The sequence below is a fragment of the Zootoca vivipara genome, chromosome 10 (assembly GCF_965207765.1).
Source record: "Zootoca vivipara chromosome 10, rZooViv2.hap1.1, whole genome shotgun sequence".
Classification (NCBI taxonomy): domain Eukaryota; kingdom Metazoa; phylum Chordata; class Lepidosauria; order Squamata; family Lacertidae; genus Zootoca; species Zootoca vivipara.
Genome location: NC_142593.1, coordinates 32,377,684 through 32,402,076, shown reverse-complemented (window position 1 = coordinate 32,402,076; position 24,393 = coordinate 32,377,684). Strand labels below are relative to the sequence as shown.

At 41.0% G+C, this 24,393-nt stretch overlaps 2 protein-coding genes and 1 long non-coding RNA gene across 7 annotated transcripts; 2 read left to right on the top strand and 1 right to left on the bottom strand.

The window, feature by feature from the left end:
• Nucleotides 1–2: 2 nt before the first annotated feature.
• Nucleotides 3–2,813, top strand: AK6 (adenylate kinase 6). The gene is made up of 5 exons (XM_035099556.3): nucleotides 3–77; nucleotides 677–769; nucleotides 1,323–1,381; nucleotides 1,475–1,620; nucleotides 1,768–2,813. Exons 1-5 carry the CDS (start codon nucleotides 50–52, stop codon nucleotides 1,955–1,957), a joined length of 516 nt encoding a protein of 171 aa, XP_034955447.2. The 5' UTR covers nucleotides 3–49; the 3' UTR covers nucleotides 1,958–2,813.
• A 3,315-nt stretch (nucleotides 2,814–6,128) lies between these two features.
• CCDC125 (coiled-coil domain containing 125) lies at nucleotides 6,129–19,498 on the top strand. 5 transcript variants are annotated; one of them, XM_088653288.1, is made up of 14 exons: nucleotides 6,179–6,280; nucleotides 6,599–6,680; nucleotides 8,482–8,512; nucleotides 8,877–9,109; nucleotides 11,649–11,707; nucleotides 12,497–12,583; nucleotides 12,929–13,006; nucleotides 13,905–13,990; nucleotides 14,088–14,170; nucleotides 14,845–14,960; nucleotides 15,605–15,712; nucleotides 17,154–17,328; nucleotides 18,600–18,733; nucleotides 18,840–19,498. In XM_088653288.1, exons 4-14 carry the CDS (start codon nucleotides 8,965–8,967, stop codon nucleotides 19,182–19,184), a joined length of 1,416 nt encoding a protein of 471 aa, XP_088509414.1. In that variant the 5' UTR covers nucleotides 6,179–6,280; nucleotides 6,599–6,680; nucleotides 8,482–8,512; nucleotides 8,877–8,964; the 3' UTR covers nucleotides 19,185–19,498. The 5 variants fall into 5 exon arrangements, with proteins under 5 accessions (XP_034955989.2, XP_088509413.1, XP_088509414.1 ...); XM_088653286.1 differs by having other exon boundaries at nucleotides 8,877–9,286; XM_088653285.1 differs by lacking the exon at nucleotides 8,482–8,512 and having other exon boundaries at nucleotides 8,877–9,286.
• On the bottom strand, nucleotides 14,279–24,361 carry LOC148684421 (uncharacterized). Its single transcript, XR_015946229.1, has 2 exons — nucleotides 24,160–24,361; nucleotides 14,279–17,278 (listed from the first exon to the last, which is right to left on the bottom strand). It is a non-coding gene; the product is annotated as an uncharacterized LOC148684421 (long non-coding RNA).
• Between the last annotated feature and the right edge of the window lie 32 nt (nucleotides 24,362–24,393).

The following is a 24,393-nucleotide window of genomic DNA, read 5'->3' as shown; positions in this document are numbered from 1 at the left end:
GTGTCTTCGTGACGTGTTTCAAGGCACTTGGATCGTCAGCCAAGCGAACATGAGGAGACCAAATATTCTTCTCACGGGTAAGAGCAAAACGGGTTGAAGAGGGGGGTTGTGTCTGTATCTCATGAAAGTGCTTTAGAAACATAAGGTCCCGGATCCAGTTTCTAGTGTCCTCAGATGAAGGCAACCCAACAACAAGGCTGGGAAGGAAATAGTCTGAAATGCTATCCTGGAAAGCAGTGTGTTTGGTCGACTCGGTGCGAGGCAGCTTCATTGGTTTTACCTGATTGTGTGCCTCGGTAAATGTCACTTTCACCCTCCTATTTGTACTTCAAAAATGAGGCCTGGGCTAACGTGCAAGCAAACTATGTGATCGAATGGGTTATAACATTGTTTTGAATGCTGCTCCGTGTTTGTTTTATATAACATGCAAATACAAAACTTACTCTTTGCCATATGCCATACAAGCTGATTGTAGACAATTTTTAATACAGAGAAACATTCAAAGTGTGATGCACACGCCTGCAGGGTTTTTTTTTTTTAATGGAAAGTCTTTGGCTGTCTTTGCTTGAACTAGGCCTGTCTGGGCCTTTAGTAGCAGTTTTCATGTGGAGTTTATTATGTGTTATTATTTGCTACTATTGATTACTGTTTTGTTATGACATATGCTGCTTTGTAGGTACGCCTGGTGTTGGGAAAACTACCCTAGGCAAAGAGATCGCTGCAAGAACAGATTTTACTTACATTAATGTGGGTGATGTGGCCAAAGAAGGTGAGTTTTTATTTTACAGAACTTAACACTTGAAAGTTAATGTAGAATTCGTATTTAAGTGATATAGTGGTAAGTAGGTACAGTACTGTAGTTTAGATATATGTGGTGGAGTTCAATGTTGCGCTATTATGAACATTCTGCCTATTTCAGCTCATCATGGGAAACCCCCCCCCCCGACTCTCCCTGCCCCCTCCTGCCCAAACCAATTCTGGGAGGCGTCCAGTGGGAGGAGAGGGAGAAAGCTCCATTGCATAAGCAGTACTCCTCGCACAGAGTTTCTGCTGACAGGATGCCTAGATGAATCCCATCCATAGTTATAATGCTAAAAGGAATAAAATCTGTTTATAGACATGCTTGTTAAAAAAGCTTTTAAACATATGTCTAAAATGCATAGTGTAAGCCTCATTGGACTTATGGAACTTATTTCTGAATAGAAACCCATAATATTGGGCTGTGCAAAGGTTTTTGAGAGACATATCTTAAAAAAGCAATTGATAGCAAACTATTGGAAACATTTTTTTTGTATTGTTACCATTTCTTCCTCATTAAACAGGGGAGCTATACGAAGGATTTAATGAGGAATATGAATGTCCAGTTTTAGATGAAGACAGGGTAAGTTTACATTTAAAAACTAGCACAGTTGTGGGTTTTATTTTGTTACTAAGAATACATTTATAAAATTATTTTGTATGAATTCTCTTTTAGGTAGTTGATGAACTGGAAGAGAAGATGAGTGATGGTGGTGTAATAGTTGATTATCACAGCTGTGACTTCTTTCCTGAACGATGGTTTAATATAGTATTTGTGCTTCGAACTGAAAACTCAGTCTTGTATAACAGATTGGAAAACAGGTAAAATCAGTGCTACAAAATAAATGCAGTACCAGATTTGGCTTAGGATGAAGCCTCTTGTTAGTACATAGTCTTGTCTCTGTTTTTTAACCTAAAATATGCTCCCAAATTATCTTGTGTTTTTGTCTTATCTTAATTTTTTTAAAGAGGATACAAAGGAAAAAAGCTTCAAGACAACCTTCAATGTGAAATTTTTCAGATCATTTATGAAGAAGCCATGTCATCGTATAAGGAAGACATTGTCCATCAGTTGCCCAGCAACATTCCAGAGGACATGGAGAAAAACTTAGATCAGATTATACAATGGATCGAACAGTGGATGAAAGACAATAACTAGCATTTTAATATACAGTATAATATTAATAGACAAAACAGTCATATAAATAACTTAATTCAGCAGCACTGGCTGACTGGTTCTTGTATAGTAAGTTAAACTTGCTGTTTCTTTCATTGAGGAAACAGTAACAGTTACTTTTCTGAGAAAATGAAAATGGAGATAAATGAAATTCAGCATACATCAAGCACTGATGTTTTCTTTTCTGGAACTAAGAAGGTTTAAAGATACGGTATTCTTGAATAGGAGCCGCCTTCTTTAAGAATAGGAGACTTCTACTGAATTTAAGCATATAGTAACTTAAATGTAGTATCAGTACTTAAGATACTCCTAGCTGCCCATTCTATGGTATAATGTAAATTACACAGTCATTCAGTGTATATAGTACGACTAACACTTCTTATGGGGGATACCCATTGTCATGGCATTGTCATCCTCTGCACACTTGCAAAATCTATTCCAGAGGGTTCCCCAATTGTCCAAAGTAGATTTGGGGGGGCATCAGTGTACAGGACAGGGGAAAACTCCCATTGCACAAGTGGCTGTCACTGTTGGATGTTGCCCTATCCATGGAGCATTTGACTTGTGCCTCTTATAACGTCAGTGTGTGTGTGTTTTGTATATATGAAAATGAAAATCCTCCAGTTTGCCATTTTCCTAGCTAAGCTACTTTGTTTTGAAACTTTTATTATTTACTAATTAACTATTGGAAATGACTTTGTACTTAATATAATTTTGATTTATGGGGAAATGGGTCTATAGTTTTGTAAGTTTCTTAATAAAGAGGAGTGCATTTAATGGTAAACATTTAGCTTTGCATTTATATACAAGTATGTCTAATAAAGTGCCTTCTATGATATGCTGTTAGTAATTTCTTTTAATGAATGTTTAAATACGATGTTTCTATTCAACTTTTGTAGTAGCTCTTGCTGTGTTCAATAAATTTGCTTGTATTGATGACCAGTTAAGAAAACCATTTAACTTCAGACCTGTATTGCAGCTAAATCTATATCTCACTCATCCTTTCCTGTTTGTCAAATCTTAATAATCCTGTAGTGCAATAGAGGATTTTGACATGTACGGTAGTAGCTACCTATGTATGTGGGAAGACCCTTCATGAAGTGGTAGAGCTCATACTTCGTTTAAGGTCAGAGGTTTAATAAAAAGGTTCCACGGTTGTAGCATCCCTGTGGGTGGCAGGTCATCTTAAAGGTAAAGGGACCCCTGACCATTAGGTCCAGTCGTGACCGACTCTGGGGTTGCGCGCTCATCTCGCATTATTGGCCGAGGGAGCCGGCGTATAGCTTCCAGGTCATGTGGCCAGCATGACAAAGCCGCTTCTGGCAAACCAGAGCAGCACATGGAAATGCCGTTTACCTTCCCGCTATAGCGGTTCCTATTTATCTACTTGCATTTTGATGTGCTTTCGAACTGCTAGGTTGGCAGGAGCTGGGACCAAGCAACGGGAGCTCACCCCGTCACAGGGATTCGAACCGCCAACCTTCTGATCAGCAAGCCCTAGGCTCAGTGGTTTAGCCCACAGCGCCACCTGGGTCCCTGGCAGGTCATCTATCTATAAATTTATACTTTTTCTAAGAAAATAAAAATAATTGTACAACATTTTCCAATTAACATTCAATTACTGTAGTACCGGTATTAGACTTCCCCTCCACCACTCCATTGTTTTCCCAAGTTTTGTAATATTGATGCATATTCTAATTATTCTATACCTTATCTCCTCCATAATATTCTCCTATATGTATTTTACTGCTGTTATTACTCCAAACCTACTTACATTTTAACATGTTTACAATAATTATTTTAATAAGCTGCAAACATGTTCCAATCCTTTAAAAACTCATCTTGATCTCTAATTTTACTAGTTAAGCTTGCTAGTTGATTATATTCCTTCAGTTTCAACTGCCAATCTTCTAGGTCGTTTATAAAATCTTGACCTGTTGTCACTATGTACTGATCTAGATAATGACCTAATAGTGTAAGGCAGCTTCATACGATTAGTTGCCTGAATTTAGATAATCTCCCTTAATTTTTTTTGCATGAGACTGCATTGTATGCACCTTTCAAATGCTTATTCGGAACCACGTTCAACGCACAACGTGCAGATGAAAATGCCTGATAAAAAGCTCTTGGGGTGCACTCTAGATATTGAAGCCTCTGACTCCCATCAGCCCCAGCTAGCATTTCCTGTAAGGGATGCTAAGAATTGCAGGATTGCACTGTACAGTGGTACCTCTGGTTATGAACTTAATTCGTTCCGGAGGTCCATTCTTAACTTGTAACCGTTCTTAACTTGCGCTTTCGCTAATGGGGCCTCCCGCTGCGTATGCGCCTCGTACACGATTTCCGTTCGCATCCTGGGGTAAAGTTCGCAACCAGGGGCAGCTATTTCTGGGTTAGCAGCACTTGTAACCCAGGGGTAGGCAACCTAAGGCCCATGGGCCACAAGCAGCCCACGAAGGTGATTTAACCGGCCCATGAGCCGCCCTGAACTGAGCTGCCCACTTGGCGAGTCCCCGCATGCTGCGCTAAAGTGGCGCAACGCAGTGTGGGGACTCGCTTCTGCAGCACCAGAAATCGCATCTGCGCAGGCGCTGGAAATTGCAGTCGCGCGCACTCATGCACACCTGCAATCCAGCCCACGGAGGGATCTCCACTGGACTGAACCAGCCCAGGTGTCAGGGGGGGGCCCTGGGGGGAGGGGGCGAGGCGGAGGGAAACTCAACTACAAAATGGATCACCTTTGGATGGTCACCTCTCATGGGTATCCCTAGTGGCAGGAGGGGGCCTGTGGGGAGGGGGCACGAAAAAGGTGGAAATTGTTGGATAATTTGATTAAAGAATAAGATTTGAATTTAAGAGTAAGAAACCCGCTAGGATTAATATTAGGAAATTATGAAAACCAGGAAGAAGGGATTTGAGGAAGTAATTAAAATAATGTTTAACAATGTAAGAGATTGAAAAATGAGATATTTTAATTGCTTGTTTGTTTTTCCTTTTTGTGTTTTATGTTTTTCTTTTTTCTTTTTCTTCTTCTTTTTTATATAAATAGCTGGGGGGACACCAACCCGTATCTCTCCTTGTCATCCTAGGGCTTCTTGGTGGCAGGGGGAGGCTCTGGGGGAAAGGAGGGGGGGTGAGGACAAACCCATCTATAAAATGGACTACATTCGACTCTCATCGTCCACGGGATTCTCTTGTGGCAGAAGGGGACTTGTGGAGGGAGGGAGAGAAGCTGGATGGATATGTTCTGTATGCTTTTGTTTTTTTGTGTTATTATATAAAACCAATAAAAAAATTTTTTAAAAAAAAGAACCAGCCCAGGTGAGGTAAAGCGTTCATAACCACAGGTACCACTGTATTGGCACCAGTGCCAGATTTATGTATAAGCTAAACAAGCTATAGCTTAGGGTCCCACTCTCTTGGGGGGCCCCCAAAAAATTAAAGGAAAAAACCTGGATGTACCAGTACATTTCCAAAATATAAGATAAAAAACTAAACTAAAACCTACACACAGCAACAGTGTTTTGTGTTGTGTAGGTCCATAAATTACCATATAGCATATATTCAGCACAAAAACAGCAACAATTTGTTGTTGACAAAGGACAGTGGGACATATTAAGGACCCCATTACCTTCAGTAGCTTAGGGCCTCATCAAACCTAAATTTGACCCTGATTGGCACTGTATTTGGACAGGAACATAGACACCAAATATATTCCATTAGAGCCTTCCAGGTAAACCACTTGCTGTTGGACTATGACCTGGGAGGCTGGGGTTCAAATCCCCACTCAGCCATGAAGCCCACTAGGGCTGACCTTGGGCCAGTCGCTGTCTCTCAGCCTAACCTATTTCACAGGGTGTTGTGAGTATAAAATGGGGAGAACCTCGTATGCCCTCTTGAGCTCCTTGTAGGAAAAAAGTATATAAATGCAAAGAAATAAATAATCCACACACACACACACCCAAAAAAACACCACTGCCTTGCAGCAGACCGGTATGGTAGTATCAGGTACCTTCCCATTTCTTCCTGCTGCAACGACACAGAGGCTTGTGGGTGGCAGCTTAGAAACTAATGGGCCAGTTAGATTTATATTTGCAACAAGCTTTTTATATTACCGTGCCCACTCTTGACTCTGCAGGTTCCTCCTCTAGCTGCGGGGAAGGGAGGGCTCGGGGTAGGCGGGCAGGTGAAGCCCTGCCCTGGAGGGAGGGACGGAGGCCGGGAGGAACAGAGGGGCGGACCGGGAAGGGCGACGGACGGCTGGACTGGAGGGAAGGAGGAAGCCCTGCTCGCCTCGCCTGCCAGGTGGGTCTGCGGCGGGCTTGGCTTGCGCGCGGAGACCCGCAGCTCCGGAAAGCTCGGCCCCTGGGGGGGGGGGAGAGGGAAAGGGGGTCCGAGGAGGGACCGAGCCGTGGGGCGTCGGGGTTCTGTGCACGTGGCGCGGAGGGAAGCCCGGGAGGCTCGTGCGCGTTCTTTCGTGAAAGTGGAAATAAATAAATAAAACCTAAAAAAAATTGTCCAGTAGGCAGTAGCTCCTTAGAGATAAACTAGGTTTGTTCTGGGTATAAGCTTTCGTGTGCATGCACACTTCTTCCTAAAATTGCTTCGCGTTCTCTTTTTTAGCCAGAATTCGCGTGCGCTCAGCTCACACGCTCTCTGAGATTTTGCGTTGCCCGTGCAACGAGGACGGGGAGCTTTCCTTGCCGTACGTACCGTACTTTCCTGTACCTTTTAATACAGTATTGGTGGCAAAGGGAGACATTCAGCAGACAGACCACAGTTTTGCCCTGTATGGAGACGCCAGTAGTGCTCCAAGCTGCACCTGTTGAATGTTGGTTGGACATGCAGCTTTTTAAAGAAATTGGGGGGGGGGGGCAGAAGAGAAAGCCCTGCTTAAGGTGCTGTCATAATTGATAGATAGAATCACAGAGTTGCAAGGGACCCTGAGGATCATCTAGTTCTAGTCTAACCCCCTGCAATGCAGAAATATGCAGCTTTCCCTTGGGACCCGCAACCTTGACATTGTCAGCATCACACTCTAGTCAGCTGAGCTACCCATGAAAGAGATAATTAGAGGATAAGTTCTTTATTCTGGGAAGCCCTTAAATAAGTAAAAGGGACCGATTGTATGATTCTGCAGCGATAAGGTATGTTCTGTAATCTCGGGTCAATGCATTTTTTGTTTTTATGCCAGCTACACCTGTACATAAATATGAAGAATCTTATAACTGTGTACATTATAAATATAAAATGCTTGTTGCTGTATAGTTATGCAGCAATAAGGGATGTTTTGTAATACTGGATCCACCGTGGAATGTTAAGACATCAGGAAACTGCCTTATAGTGAGTCAGACCATGGGTCCATCTAGCTCAGGCATCCCCAAACTTCGGCCCTCCAGATATTTTGGGCTACAATTCCCATCTTCCCCAACCACTGGTCCTGTTAGCTAGGAATCATGGGAGTTGTAGGCCAAAACATCTGGAGGGGCGCAGTTTGGGGGTGCCTGATCTAGCTCAACATTGTCTGCACTGAGTGGGAGCAGTTCAGGATTTCAAACAAGCCTCTCTCCCAGCCCTACGTAGAGATGCTGGGAATGGAGCCTGGGATCTTTTGCATGGAAAGCAGATGCTCTATCACTGAGCTACAGCCACTCACCTGCTAGCTATACCTGCAGATAAATATGTTTTTGCTCATTGTATACTTGATAAATATAAAATGCTTGTTGTTTCAAATATACTGTAAAACTAAAAGTGTGTCATTCTAATGAGAAATGAGCAGTGGGTAATGCTTCTTGTTGATACAAGTGTGGTGCTGATAACCCCAAGGTTGCAGGTTTGATCCCTGTATGGGACAGCTGCATATTCCAGCACTGCAGGGGGTTGGACTGGATGATCCTCTAGGTCCCTTCCAACTCTATGGTTCTATGTTTCTAGATTCAGGTAGGTAGCTGTGTTGGTCTGAGGCAGGCAAAATAAATTAATTTTTTTTAAAAAAACAACATGTCCAGTAGCACCTTAGAGACCAACTAAGACTACATGTTAACGAAGCAGCCTCCTCCCCTGGCACCCCAATTAAGCGTGCCTAAATTGTAAACATTATGGGAGAATGTATACACAATGTTACTCATGACCTTGGTTCATATTTACATGGACGTGCAGAAGACAAGCTCTTCCCGTTACTGTATTTAGGTCTAAATCAGTCTCTAAAGGGTAGGTGAACAGAAGTTCCATTTTATTTTCTTAAAAACAAGCAGCACACATTCAAAATGGTTTACTAAAATTAAAATATCTGTGTGCAAAAACAGCATAAGAAGACATTTTGAATGAAGAGAGGGTTTTCTATAAATGCTTCCTCTTAACATTATCTGCTTTAAAAAAATATCAGCCAAGTATTCAGAGTTCCTTTGTGAGGATGTTATAAATGGGTGGATTCTATTAAAGAGAACTAGGAAAGCAACAACATAGTGTAATATGCACGTCTCATACAATAACTCTATTCCACATAGGTCTTGATGTGACTTTTGCAGTTGTTGGATTGTAAGTTAAACAATGCTTTCTTTTTTTAATTACATTTTAAAGTAAACAAAGTGGCTGGGTGTGTTTATGGTCCTGCCAGCACGGCATAAGATTACACTGATATGCTTTTAAGTTCTTGGAATCTTATTTTGCAGTCGTGCTTAGAAATCAGTAGTAACAAAACATGTGTTTAATTTGCAGGAAATGCTTCCTGTAATTAATAATCTTTTTGACAAGAAGCATGGGTTATTTAGGAAAATCTTAGTACAGTGTAAAAAAAATATTTGCTGCCATCTAGAAATGCCAGAAGTGCCTGTTAAAGAAACGGAGACATCTTTAGTTTTGTTATAACATAATTATTCGTTTTTATTAATTTATTTTCCAGCACAACTTTCCCTGACGTGTTTAAACAAAGCTTTTGTATTTGAACAAAGGCACCTCTAGCTTGAAATAAGAAGCTATTTGTGTTGCCAATGAGTGAAGCAGTGTCATTGCAGAACAAACTGGATATGACCTCAGAAGGTGAAGATGATGACATGGCATGTGGAGACTTGGGAAATGGACTCATTAGAAGACAAAGTGATATGTATGAACCTGAAAGCTTCAGCGTACACCCAGGTATGCCTAGAAGAGGTTCAGGAAGGAAAATCTTCAGTCCATTTATGCTGCCAAAAAAAGGAGAAGAATGTGATGCAACAGTTTTTCGTTGCTCAAGGTGTAACAGCTTGAATGACACGTCGGTCAAAAAAATGGGAATCAATGCATTTCGTAGCTGCAACCGACAAAACAGCTCTGGTAAGGTTTTAGTTCAATCCAAACTTTTGGACCTTGTATACCTGTATACCTGAAGGAGCGTCTCCATCCCCATCATCCAGCCCGGACACTGAGGTCCAGTGCCGTGGGCCTTCTGGCGGTTCCCTCACTGCGAGAAGTCAGGTTACAGGGAACCAGCAGAGGGCCTTCTTGGTAGTGGCACCTGCCCTGTGGAATGCCCTCCCAGCAGATGTCAAGGCAATAAGCAACTATTTTACTTTTAAGAGACAACTGAAGGCGGCCCTGTTTAGGGAAGTTTTTAATGTTTGATGCTGTATTGTTTTTAATATTCAGTTGGAAGCTGCCCAGAGTGGCTGGGGAAACCCAGCCAGATGGGTGGGGTATAAATAATAAATTATTATTATTATTCATACAGCTAGTAAATGTTGCTATTAAGATACTTAATTCATAAACATCTCCAAAAGCAGAAGTTTTTTTAGCCATGTGAGTACCACAGAACAACAAATATAGAGCAGCAGGTGAAACAGTTTATTGCACCACCTAAAATGCTGGCTTCAAATTTTCAGTTATACTGAGCTTTTCACCTCTGCAGGTGAAACTCGGAAAATTAGAATATCGTCGAAAAGTGCATTTATTTCAGTAACGCAACTTAAAAGGTAAAACCAATATATGAGATAGATGCATGACATGCAAAACAAGATATGTCAAGCCTTTATTTGTTGTAATTGTAATTATTTGTTGTTAGGTGGGTCAATTATAAATGGAATGTAATTAATGAAATGTAATAGCGATGCTTGTTTTTGTTTGTTTTTGTATTATTGTAATTATTTGTTCTATTACTGTGGAATTTCCAAAAGAAAGCATTTGTAAAAATTAAAATTAAAATAAAAAAATAATAAGTTGCATTACTGAAATAAATGCACTTTTTGACGATATTCTAATTTTCCGAGTGTGACCTGTAGGTGTTCAAAACAAAAATAAGGAATGTAAGATATATGTATGATGGATAGTGTTGACCCAGTGGTGTGTGCTTAAGCATGTTGACTTAAATAGAAGCTATAATAACTGAATTTAGAATGTTAGACCTTGCATCAGTTAAGACATACTGTTTTACAAGTTTTCCTGTAAAAAATTAAGGTTCCAATGGAACACAAGAGAGGAGAGGGGGCAGTATTTAAGGGTTTATATAAGTTGTAAACAATGCTGTACAGGGGACTGGCATATCAGTCAGCACACTAAGCCCTTATTTGTTGACTCAGCCATTTGGGTGCTAGGCTTCTAATGATGTAGCCCAGCTTGTAGATTCCAAGCATGAAAGAGATTAATGTAGTCTCATTTATCTCTGAGGCCACAGTGTAGGCCTACAGTAGTGTCTCAGTGTATAGTAACATGAGTGAGAGTCCATTTTGGGGACATCGACTCATTTTTCAAATATTCAAAACAATAACTGGATGTTGCTGAGGAAATACAATTTCCTTCTCGCAGAAAACTATTGCTTCCAGCGCAAGTTGGAGTTCTGTATGGATTGTGACTGTGGCAAGTGTTGCAGGCAGTTATTTTGAAATTTGTTCTTTGAGTATTGCATCCCTCCCCCCTTGTTCCTTTTTAAAAGAGAGCAGCTGCTCTCTGATGTTTCACTTTCTTGCTTTGCCTTTTGGAGAACTCAGTTTTACTTCTTTCTTTTTAAGGAATCTCCAGTAGAGTTCCACGTGTCCCAAGTTTTTATTTTATTTATACTTCTCTTGAGACATAGCTCCATACATGCATGGAGACATGGGTGGCCCATTCCTTTTTGCCACCTGAGGTAAACCGGGAATTGCTGCCTCCTGCCCCATCTGCCGCTGTGCTCAGCACTCATCACTTCTGCTGCCAGAACACTGCAGCTCTCACTAAAGTTGGTGGGAGCCAGACCGTTCCGCAAAGCATTCTCTGCACACCAGAATGCCTCCCTCTTGCCAGCGGGGTGTGTGTGTGTTCTGGAAGCAGTAGTGTGGACAGAGTGCCATCTCTTTTATCTCCATTGCCTGAGTCGGGTGCTGGACCTCATGTGCTGGACAGCTCAGCATGGAGACAAACAAATTTGTGGTTAGCCATTAAATAAGTTAGTGTTGATTTAACTTTACCTTTTGATCTAAAGATCTTTTGCATCTCCCCCCCCTCCACCATTGGGATACGCCCAATGTGTCCCCCCCCCTCTTTTCCAAAAATCAGATGCTATTTATTGAAACTTAAGAAGTGGTGTATTAAATGCTTAAAAGTGCGAGGGGAGGGCAAATGATCAAACACAGTTTTGAGAAACAGCTGATGCATTTTAAGTTAGAAATATGCGTGCCATCCTATTAGTTTCAAACCAGGACGCTTTTTCTATTATGAATGCACACAGAATCTAACTCGGAGGCCTCAAATGAAGAATTAATACAACACCTTCAAGAAGCTGAAGAGGTAAGTGCCTATCTTGGTAAGACTTAATTTGGAACCTTATTTTTCTCACTAATAGGGTGTCCCTAGAACCAGAAGCGCAGGTGGTGCTGTGGTCTAAACCACAGAGCCTAGGGCTTGCCGAGCAGAAGGTTGGTGGTTCGAATCCCTGCGACGGGGTGAGCTCCCGTTGCTCGGTCCCAGCTCCTGCCCACCTAGCAGTTTGAAAGTATGTCAAAGTGCAAGTAGATAAATAGGTACCGCTCCGGCGGGAAGGTAAACGGCGTTTCCGTGCGCTGCTCTGGTTCACCAGAAGCGGCTTAGTCATGCTGGCCACATGACCCGGAAGTTGTCTGTGGACAAATGTCGACTCCCTCGGCCTATAGAGCGAGATGAGCGCCACAACCCCAGAGTCATTCGCAACTGGACCTAACGGTCAGGGGTTCCTTTACCCTTTACCTAGACCCAGAAGCAATAGCAAATATGGGGCAAGGTGTTGAGAGAGTAGTAGAAGTCCAGCTTCACCCATATTTGAAGGAAGTGGATTTTCTGGATCCATTTCGGTCTGGCTTTAGGCCAAGTTATGGCACTGAAGACGACTTGGTTGCCTTGGTTGATGGTTTAAGCAGGAGCCTCTCCTGCTGGCCAGGGAACCCTCCAGAACAGTGTGGGATATGGTGTGGAGATGGGGCTGCAGCCTGAGGGAGAAATTCTTCCAATCGCACAAGCAGGTGTACCATCCACTCATAACAGGAAGTCTCTGTGTGATGCCCAATATTTTTGTTTACTCAACATGACTTTATTTGTACCCAGGAAATAGAAGTTTTAAGAGTTGAATTGGAAGCATCTCAAAGACAACTTGAAGGCAAAGAGCAAGCACTAAAAATTCTGCAGAGCATGGTAACTTACTAATACATATGAATTTACATGAAATTTGTAATGTAGCATTTTTCAAATTGTACATATACTGTTATGCAAATGAGACAGCTGTTCTTCACTGTTATGGTTTTATTACTTATGTTGGTGACCAGTTCCTTAATTGATGCAGAGGCAGTTTTAGGGTAGCGCGACAAGTTCAGATGCTGCAGGGGGCGCCATAACAATGTTGTAGAACAGTGTGAGAGGCAGGTGGGAGCCTCTGAAATTTGAGAGTTCAAAGTCTGCCACTGATTGATGCATATGTTTTCACTTTTAGTATGATCTGCGAGACATAATAGTTCAGCTTTTTAAATTTTTATTTCACAGGCTGTGCTGGATAAAGCCACTTGTCATACTAAAGCGGTATTTAAAAAAACAGAGCAGCAGAAGAGAGCTTTGGAAAAGGTAAGACTATACCTTATTCTTTCTCTGAAGAGGGGCAAAAATAGCTGAGGTGTGTATGGGATTGCAGCCCTAAAGCAAAAATCTGAAACATGCTTCAACTAATTCATTTCAATAGACTAAGCATACTTAAGACTGCAATCCTTACTGGGCAAAAAGATCCACTGAACACTGCAATTTACTTCTCAGTGAATATTCATGGTGCTGCACTGCACATCTTTGTTGATTTGTCTTTTATTTACAATATTTTATTTAGTACAGTTGTAATAGTTTGCTGGAATACTTATTGGAAAAAATGAGTCTGGATAATTAGGAGATTTCAGACCACAGAGTTTTTATTCCATGGGAAGAACTGTTTGATTCTTATCTTTTAGCGAACACTGTGCCCACAGATTTTCAAGTTTTTCTCCACAATAGTGAAAACTAGAAAATTGATTTTCAAATTAATGCAGTAGACTGATTGTATGAATGTGTGGATACCTAGAACATTCCTAGAGATTTTGTCTTTCTTCAGTAGTTATCTAAAGTTGCTGACTCAGTATTTTTAGGCAAACAATTGACTGTAATCCTAGATTTCAACAGGAAAAGTGAACAGGAGAGCAGTAAGTGCACAGTCAGAGGTGTTTAGAATGTACTTACTGCCCAGCAGAACAGGCAAGCTGGCTTGTGGTTGGCTTTTTGAACCAGGTGATTACTTGTAATAAATTATTTCCAAACATTGCCAGTTGTGCACTGGCTGCTTCTTGCCAAGCTAAGGCAAAATTTTATGAATAAATCTGAGCAGTGTGGTTATGGGATGGAGGAGGGAATTTGATCCATCTTCACTACACTAAGAGTATAATGTTCAACTTATGGAATATTGTCCCGCTTTCTTCTAATATTAACATTTTACTGTTTATAGGAAATAAATGTTCTACAGTGGGAAATCAAAATTAATCAGGAGAAATTTAAAAATACAGAAGAGTCTTGGGCAGAAAAATATGACAGGTATACATACCAAAGTAATACCTCAGTTTTACAATATATAGAAGCATATGTTTGAGGTATGATTTAAAAACATGTCATTTGTTGCCATTGCCAACAGAATTTATTGTGAAAATGCTGCACTTAAGGAAACACTGAAATTGAAAACTGATGAAGTTAAAACACTCAAGTCTGAAAATGAATGTAAGTATGCTCCACCTTTTTCAGTTCTTTGCCTTTTAAAGAAATTGTGTTTCTCACCTTCATCTTAGATGCAAAAAACCAAAGACTAATCTTTTTTGAAAAGTGTACTGTGTTCAGTTTAACTTTCTATGATGCAGAATATAGAGTCACAATTCAAGAATAGAGTCACAATACAAGAGTGAGTTAAACTAATTCCAAGAGTAAGTTAAACAAAGGTATTTTCAAAAATGCAAGTTGTTAAAACATATAATTGTAAAGTTCATCAAATCATTTAGGCATAATGTCTTAGTCTTAAACTTTTGTTTAAGTGTCTGGCAACACTTATTGACACATAATTTCAGCATAGTTTAGTAAACCACAGCTTCAAACTTGCTTCAGATGCAGAGTTTTCAGTCCATAATATATGACATAATAAAACTAGTGCTGTGTAAAGAGCCTTTTCCTCCCAAGTGTGTGATCTCAACCGATTCCACAAAATCTGAGACTAGGGAAGCTTCCAACACAAACTTGTAGGCGAAATTAAGCTCCTTTATTTTGTGTATACCCCCCAAAAAAAGGTAAATGAAGAATCAAACCCTATTAAATTTGAAAACTACATAAGCGAGGATTTGAAGCAGCAGAAGCCGATTGGAAATTTCGCAAACTGTTTCCTTGCTCAATATTGAATTTTACAGTTTTGGAACGACAGCACTTGGAGATTCTCGCTGTCCTAGATGTCAAACAGCGGAAGATTGTTCAGGAGAACATGTCCCTTAGCAAGAGTGGTTTTACAGAGATAACAGGACTTGAGGTGAGTATATTAAAATTGCTTTGTTTGAGTCTTTTGCTGATACCAGTTGCTTTGAGAATGAAGTGGAAGGGCAGAAGCTTCAGTTCTTTTGGCTACTATATTCCCTCCTCCATTGGGACTTGGGATCTTATCCAGTTCATGAAACACCATTGCTCGCTCCCTCTTTCTTCCTAGACCAGTCTGCCCCAAGTTGATCTTTTACAACTCTTTTTGAGCTGTGAAATGGAGAAATTAAAAATAGAAAAGCCCAAGAGTTCATAATGAGTTTGATACTGATTCTAGTTACAGTAATGGAATGTTGGGGGTGGGTGGGGGATAGGTGAGAGGTGATTTTTCGTTGATCACCCCTACACTACTTGAATATCTTCCCATGAGAGTTGAAGGGTACTCTGGAACAAGGTGCATGAGGCAGAAGGGGAATCAGAGAAAGTCGTCTCTACCTTTCATGAGTGGGAGCTTCTATTAGATTGCAGTAACTTCTGGAAATGGAAGCTGCCCTTCTGTTCTAAAGGGCCACTCTGGATCCAACTAGTAATATAACTTGAATGAAGATGTATAAGTCCACCCTTATTCTGGGTTTTTTAAAAAAATAAAAAAACAAAACAAAAAAATCAATAATGGATGGTGTGCATTTGAATTTAAAGCTGGCAGTACTTGGAGCTTGCACTTGCAGTGGTCTTGACGGAGAGCCATGCTCCTGTGCAAAAATGTCAGCGGTGACTCGAAAACAACTGCTTCAGCTCAAACAAGAGGTATTTATGCTTGGACTGAAATGCTTGTTGTCCCTTTTAATGAAGATGTGTAGAAGGCACTTGCCATGTGTGAAATTGTTCAAAATGATGTAAGCTTAAAAATACAGTGTTTAGGCAGCTGATATGTCAATGCTGATGACAGATATCTAAAACTTGTATTATTATATTATATTATATTATATTATTATATATACCGTATGTACAGTATACATATTAGCAGCCCAATGCATAAGAGTATATTTAGACAAGGGTAGCCTATGAAAACAACTGGGATGGATCCAAAGATGAATCTTTCTTGCTATAATGCAGGGGTCAGCAAACTTTTTCAGCAGGGAGCCGGTCCACTGTCCCTCAGACCTTGTGGGGGCGCAGACTACATTTTTTTGAGGGGGGGAATGATGCAAGAACACCACGAGCCCTGGTAGCTGCTTACCTGTGTCTTGCAAGTGGCAGGGGCTTGCGGCGGCGGCAGAGGGACGATGAGCGGCATGTGAAAGGGCTTTGGAGAGGGACTGCGTAAAATGGCAGCCGCTCAACTGCTGCTGCTGCTGGTGGTGGTGGTGGCACCAACATAGCCCAGCCCCCTTCCTCCTCTAGGCAGGGTGGGGAGAAGCCAGGAGGAGGGAGGGAGGGAGGAGGCGGAGGCGCCGTGTGAGGGAGAGGGAAGGAGAGTGAAAGAACGGCGCACGCTGGCGATCCATGCAGCAATTCCCGGACCATCCACGGGCTGGATCCTGAAGGCAATTGGGCCTGATCTGGCCTGCAGGCCTTAGTTTGCCTATCCATGCTCTAATGGAAGAAGTTTCTTCTGAATCAATGCCATTTTCTTGTAGGCACATCTCATTATCTTTGTGCAGCCCTCTTTAGGCTAAATGATGAAATCCATTCATGCAACTAGGAGAGCAGATTCTGGATGAGTCCCAAAAAGTTTCCTAGGTTTGGTAGCTAATAATTGTTTCTAGAAGTCTGTCTGTCTCTGCTTTCTTGGTTGCTGTTCCACACAAAGAAAAATGTGGGGGTGTTTGCTGCCTAAACAGGATGATTTTATAGGGAGCAGTAGTAGGTGATACTTATTTTTGTAGCAACTCTAACACTCTTTACCATTGATTCTGCGTCCTAGCACAAGGCGTAGCCCAGTTCCATGATAAACGAAGAACAAAGTGCCTCCCTGTGTGGACAGCCACTTTTATTATTGTTTTTGTTGTTGAATGTCAATCCTGTGGCAGAGTATACTAGAGGTTTTCCCAGTCAATTGTTAGAATTAAATTTCCTGGTCACCTAGTGACTGTGTGTGTGTATAGCTCTACTTCATTTGGGGAAGCAGTTGCCATACCAATGTACTGGGACTGAATGACTAAAAAAGCTCCAAAATGTGGATTCATTCACTCTTTTTTTGAACGTCATCTGAACCTTCTCTCAATCTTAAAAAACAACAACATAGTTTGAGCTTCTGAAGAAGAGTAAAGAAGAAGCATATATTATGGCAGATGCCTTCAGAATTGCATTTGAGCAACAGCTGATGCGGAGGAAGGACCAGGCTCTGGGACTCACACAGATGAATAAGATCTGCAGAAAAGAAAAGAAACGATTCAACTGGAAAAACATAAAAGACGATGGTAATTTTATCCATGCTGCATGATTTTCAGTGGTACTGAAAGTAGCCCAGAATTTGCAGTTTTTGTTTTGTATAAAACCTATTCGAATAAACCTAAAACCTACTGTTTGACATCATACATTTGCTGACCTGAATATCATAGCAGCTAACAGAGTAGCAAAGCAGTCCCTACCAAGAGAATTTAAGGCTGGTTCATGCATGTTAATTGCTTGATTACTGCTCATCTCAGGAAGAGCAGTATATCAGTGAGCCATCACAGATAACATCATCAAAGAGAGAACTTTTATATATTACCTCAAAACACAATGGTCTTGTTCAAACATCACAGCCAAAGTTCAGGATATCTTATTTGAAACCTTCTGAATCTCACTTATTCATTATCTGGGAAAAGGTGTTTACATGGAGACAGCTATGAGAAATTATGGAATAATCTCTCCATACTGGTGGCATTATATATGCTGGATTATGTCCAATAATATAAATGTCAAGTTAAAAGACCATAGGAAGCATTTTTCTGGCACATGTATAATTTGCATGTGGGTGATAATATGATAAAAGTGTGATCCTGTGATTGCAATCTGCTTTTAAAAAAATATATGTGTATTTGGAATGATGGGAGAGGATTCATCCACCAGCGAGTGAACTAAAGTAATAAACAGTTCATATCCGTTTTGGAGTTCACATAATTTTACTCCCAAATTATTGCAATTTCTCCTCCCTCTTTCAAGCACCTGCATACATTTCTTCTTTTCTCACCCCTGTATTATTGCCTTTCTGGTGCTGATAGGATATTGGAGCTTAATAGAAGAGCAGGGATAGCCAACCTTTGGCCTTTGGTTTTACCAACTGGAATTGATGGGAGTCCGAGCCCAACAACGTTTGGAGGGCACTGCATTGGCTATTCCTGTAATAGACTATGAATAACTACTTTATTTTAAAATGAGGATTCAAAACACGTTATCTAAGATCAGCATATTTTGGCCTCCATTACTAGCACTTTATTCACTTTAACGGCAGAACATTTTGCTCTATTCTTTTTGTTCTATCTGTGCTGGTTATTATTTTGTCTGTGTAGCAGTCACCACCAAAAGCATGTGTACTTTTGGAAGCTGGATTAGATGTATGCAGTTTATTTTCATTTGGTAACAGCCTGAGTTTTCCAGTTGTATATTTGTTTTAGGCTTAATTTTATTTGGACTTTAAAAAGGTGATTGTTGTTTAGAATATCTCAAAGATCAGGACTTAAATGTGAATGTTATTTTTTCCCCTCAGGTGCTTTCACATTTCAAGGGAATAGGAAAAGCTTGGGGCGAAAGTTGATGGGCATGCTTGTTTCTGGCGCCGACAGCAAGAAAATAGAAGAATTGGATAATCCACAAGAAATCATTAGGATGCTGATAGACTCGGTTGGTAACTTGTATGGCTTCATAGAGGGCATATTAATGGTGTTCTTTTATCTCTGTAAAAATAAATATACACTGTTTATTTTTATTTTTTTATTGATTTTTACAGCTGAATGATAAGGAGGAAGCTTTGGCCCATCAAAGAAAAGTTAGTTATATGCTTGCTCGTGCCCTGGAAGAGAAAGAAGATAGTTTGCAGCAGAATAAGGAAAGCAAATTTTCAGAAGAAGAGCTTGCTCTTAGCAGTAATCAGTGCAAAGATGATTCAGAGCCCCCAAAGTCAGCTCTTCCTGTGTGTTTGAGTTGCCAGACGTGCAGTGCTCAAGATTGCGCCTGCTCTGTTTCCCACACATCTCCCACTAGAATGCTGAACTGTACGTCTAAAAGTTCTTGTTCCCCAACACCTGAAGAAAATTATGTGCATTCAACAGAGGAAACAGCTGATCAAAACTGAAAATACTGACTGCTCTGTAGGGGAGGGTAGAGCCTAGAAAGGAGGGGGGTGACAGAGGCAATGCACCTCTTTAATGCTCAAGGAGACTGATTTAAGATTCATATGTGCTTGCGTGTGTGGGCTTTCTATTGACTTCCAGGTCTTTCATCACTGTGATACATAGAAGTCAACATGCAGAAGTTATTGCATGCCAACAGAGCCCCTGGTTTGGGCTGTAGTCCTGTCATCATACTTCAGGGAACCTTTTTATTAGAGTGATTTTAAGCATTTTTCACCAATTTAATTAAAATAATTAAAATAACTGCAGAAAACAACTGAATGTGTTTTATTTTTTAGACACTTAATGTAGATATTTGTAAATAGTTTGCTTGTACGTGATGCCTGTGCATTTTATGCTATGATGGAATTGGGGGCAGATGTATTTTTGAAAGCACTATTTCACGATCAAATGAACGAACGTCTATGCTATGGGAATAGTTAACTTTAAGATAAAGAGATTCTGAGTTGTGTATCCACACATTTAGGGACTAGATCCTCTAAAACCAGTAGACTTTTAAGTCCATTAATTTCAGTGGGTCAGTTCTGATGTATGATTTAGCAAGTTGGGTACAACTTTTTTCTCTGCTGATCATAAATTAATGGATTCTCTGCTGTTTTAAAAATTAAGTAATGTCATTTATAATTTAACAGTGTGTCAAAACTATGGGCAGTATTCAACTAAATAAAAATGCAAATGCAAGGATTAGCACTAGTGTAAGGAGACGACTCCCTTCATGTACATCCCACTGCCCCCCAAATTTACTTTGGAGGCTTGGGGAACCTTCAGAACAGATTGGGGGGCAGAGGAGGGGGGAAATTTTGTTGTACAAGGATACATCCTGTGCTGACGGAAGTCTCCTTAGCGTTCATACATCCCTCATTTTGACATAGTCACATGTATTAGGGTTACCAAATCCCTCCCCCAATTGGGGAAGGGTAACAGTTTTGCATGCCAGGGACTTTAAAGTTGCCTTAATTTAAGATATTGGCTACAATGTTAAATCAACCACACATTTAGATAACAAAACACATTTAGCATTTCAGAATGGATAAACCCACAGCTTTTGGCAGTTGTACCAATCAGGTTTTTTAAGCCAATTTTCACCATAAAAGCTGCTGCATGCTCCCTTAATTTTGAAGCTAGATTCCTGTAAGACCAATTGAAGTCGTTAACAGTCGTCAACAGGTTTACCACACCTATCAGCCAATCACCCATTCCCACCACCCTTCTGAGTAATACCCCTCCCCACCCTCTCACTATATACTGTACAGTATAAGGGTCTGGTGACTTCTGTTTCAGTGTATCTGAAGAAGTGTGCTTGCACATGAAAGCTCATACCAATGACAAACTTAGTGGGTCTCTAAGGTGCTACTGGAAGGATTTTTTTTTTTATTTTTTTTCAAGCACATTAAGATGTAATTAGAGCAGCTGTAGATCTTAAAGGCAAGGACCGGTTCCAATTTGTCCCTGTAACTGTGACAAATAAACCACAGGGAAAGCTCTTCAGCAGCAGCCAAATGTTGTGAACTAAACAAAATGTCTTGTTTGTCTTCACTCATTATTTGTATGTGCTGAGAAGATATAAAGGGGGGGAGAATACTCTTCTTATTGCTGGCGAGTGTGAAAACTTATAGAGGATTTCTCAAAAAATAGCAGGTGTCTGCATAAATTACTTGTATAATGAAAAGCGAATGGTGATGCTCTCCCTTTCAGGGCCCATCTGCTGCAAACTGTGATGCAACAACAGAAACAAAGGCCACGTTCTTACAAACAGGAGCAACCTGTTCCTCCACTTAATCACTTCAGGCTGGGGGGGGGAGGGAGGGGCCCATAATAACTTAACTGTTCTGCAATGTTTCTAAGGAGGGACAATCAGCCATATGCATCTGTAGAGGCACAGGGTGCTGCCAGAATATTAGTATTTCGCAGAAGGGATTTAAGTGCAGACTTGGTTACCATTCAAAATTCATAGAATCGTGGAGTTGGAAGGGACCCTGGGGGTCATCTAGTCTCCCTTGCAGTGCAGGAATGCCAGCTAAATGACAGATGGCCATCTAACGTCTTATTAAAAACCTCCAAGGAAGGAGAGTCCACCACCTCTTCTGGGAGTCTGTTTCCACTGCTAAACAGCTCTTACTGTCAGAAAGTTCTTTCAGCTCTCAAGTGGGGCAATTCCACTTTCTCCTAAATCATTTGGCTTTAAAATAAAAAAATTGTTTAAAAATCCCTGCTCTGCAGTCCCTGTTGCCTTAGATAGGCACTCTAGTAATCTAAACCCCCTAATTTTCAGCTCCTGTACTTTATTACAATCTTCAGACTCCATGGCCTAACACCTTCAGTTTATCAATATGTATTGATTTGCACTCTACTGTACCCACTTAAACATTTTTATTTAGGCAAGCCTATCCAAATGTTGATGTGTTTTACTGTTAATTTTAATTATTTTTAAATGTTTTAAATTGTTTACATGTATTATTTATAATTTTAATATTTATTGTCTTTACGGCAATCAAACTATATATTTTTTGTTAAATAAATAAATAAGTAAATTTGAATTATTAACATATATATTAACATATATTTTCTGGCAATTAAAACTAATGATGACCTTGAAATACTGCACTGTGCATCTTAAAAACAAAATATTGCACATGAGTGTAACCTGCAAACAGATGGTTTCTTCATTGTCTGATGTTATTTTACCAAAAGCCATTAAAAGCAAATAAATATTTTCACAAGCTTTGACATGATTCTAACTATTAGATTATATTATCAAGCCTGAAGGCTTAGGATGTGCTCCTGTAAACAAAAACAATTATTTGGGAGAAGTGATTAAGTAATTAGGCATGACTCCCTTTCAACACTTCAGTCACATAGAAGTGCAAACAATTAAAGCCAAATATTAATGAATTATATTTACACTCCCAAGCTGAGAGTTTGCCTAAATATTTTGTAACACTTTGGTATGTTGAAGAAGTAATATTTGCTATAGTTTGTTCAGAACACAATGCATTTATTTATAATTATGTTTTGCAGCACTGAACATAAGAGCCTGCTGGATCAGGCCAATGGCCCATCTAGTGCAGCATCCTGTTCTCAAAGTGGCCAACCATATGCCTATGGGAAACCCACAAAGACCCAAGTTTAACAGGATTCTGCCTACTTGTGGTTCTTATCACCTGCTACTACTGTATTGAGACATAGTTTCCCCCCCCCCCAAAGTGGATGCAGAACATAGTCATCATGGCTAGTAGCTCTTGATAACCTTATTCTCTGTGCATTTTTCTAATCCTATTTTTGTGGGAGCAAATTCCATAGTGCTATGTCCCAAATCTTCCAACATTCAGCTTAACATGGGTGATCAAGGTAATTAATGGGGTGTGTCTTCAGCATAGGAGGACACCTATACAACAAAGATGCCAGGAATACCGATGTGAGGAGGAAATATAATAAGCCTGCAACTTATGTGCATTTAACTTGTGCACATTAAGCTCCAATACTTTGGCCACCTCATGAGAAGAGAAGAATCCTTGGAAAAGACCCTGATGTTGGGAAAGATTGAGGACACTAGGAGAAGGGGACGACAGAGGACGAGATGGTTGGACACTGTTCTCGAAGCTATGAACATGAGTTTGACCAAACTGCGGGAGGCAGTGCAAGACAGGAGTGCCTGGTGTGCTATGGTCCATGGCAGGCTTCCCCAAACTTCGGCCCTCCAGATGTTTTGGACTACAATTCCCATCTTCCCCGACCACTGGTCCTGTTAGCTAGGGAACATGGGAGTTGTAGGCCAAAACATATGGAGGGCCGCAGTTTGAGGATGCCTGGTCCATGGGGTCACGAAGAGTCGGACACGACTAAATGACTAAACAACAACAACATTAAGCCTTATGTGTGTAGCCAAAAATAAAAAGGGGGCGGGGTTCCAAGAAAAATGACTGTCAATTTCACCCACCATTGAACCCAATGTGTTTTGACTATGCACGGTTTTGGCTTTAGGCGTGGCATGCAAGCCCCACGAAAGTTGCAAGCTTACTTTACCTCCTCAGTTTAGTGGCTGCCTCAGAAAAAGTCCACTCCTTAGCTATCAGGCTTATGCTGATATGAGGATAGTGATTATGTTGCTTATATATATTTAAGAGGACACAGGGAAATGATGCATTTTGATTGACAGCTAATAAATGTAGTTATAAAACAAATATATGTCTATAGCTCAGCAGCCACTTAAATTAAAGTCCAACTCTAATTTGCAAGAACGGCTGGAGTTTTTGAGTGGTCAGCTACGTGTAGTACTACTCTGCACATTCTCAAAGGAACTTTCCCCTTTAAAATAGCTCCATGCAATCCCGGGCGTCCAAAGGACCTTCAAATCCGCACTTTCTGATCGCTCCTGCTTCTCTTAAGAGCTCGACGTTTCACCGCCGGATACCAAAGTCCATTTAAAAGATTAAAAAGGATCACAACAGGGAAGGGCAAGGACCTTGAAGGGAGGACAGTAGACGGAGGCGCCCTGTACTACTGCTTTAATTATAGTAACGTTCCCCAAATTTGGCATCTCTACATAAAAATGAAGCCTATTCAAACGTTATAGGGACCCAGGTGGCGCTGTGGTTAAACCACTGAGCCTAGGGCTTGCTGATCATAAGGTTGGCGGTTCGAATCCCTGTGACGGGGTGAGCTCCCGTTGCTTGGTCCCAGCTCCTGCCAACCTAGCAGTTCGAAAGCACGTCAAAATGCAAGTAGATAAATAGGAACCGCTACAGCGGGAAGGTAAACGGCGTTTCCATGTGCTGCTCTGGTTTGCCAGAAGCGGCTTTGTCATGCTGGCCACATGACCTGGAAGCTATACGCCGGCTCCCTCGGCCAATAATGCGAGATGAGCGCGCAACCCCAGAGTCGGTCACGACTGGACCTAATGGTCAGGGGTCCCTTTACCTTTTTATTCAAACGTTATGTAAAAACCAAGCGTCCTCTTCCCTTCTCCTTTTTCGGTGCAACTTTACCTCCCAAGCAGAGGAAATGCAAGCGGCTACTCCCTCAATCAGGATGATCCTGATTGAGGGGATGCCTAACCACCACTTTTGACGCACCGATCCGCCGCCCGGGTCTGGGGAATCACCCGAACCTTTTGACTTGACCTCCGAAGCGCGAAGGAGGAGGAGGGAAGAA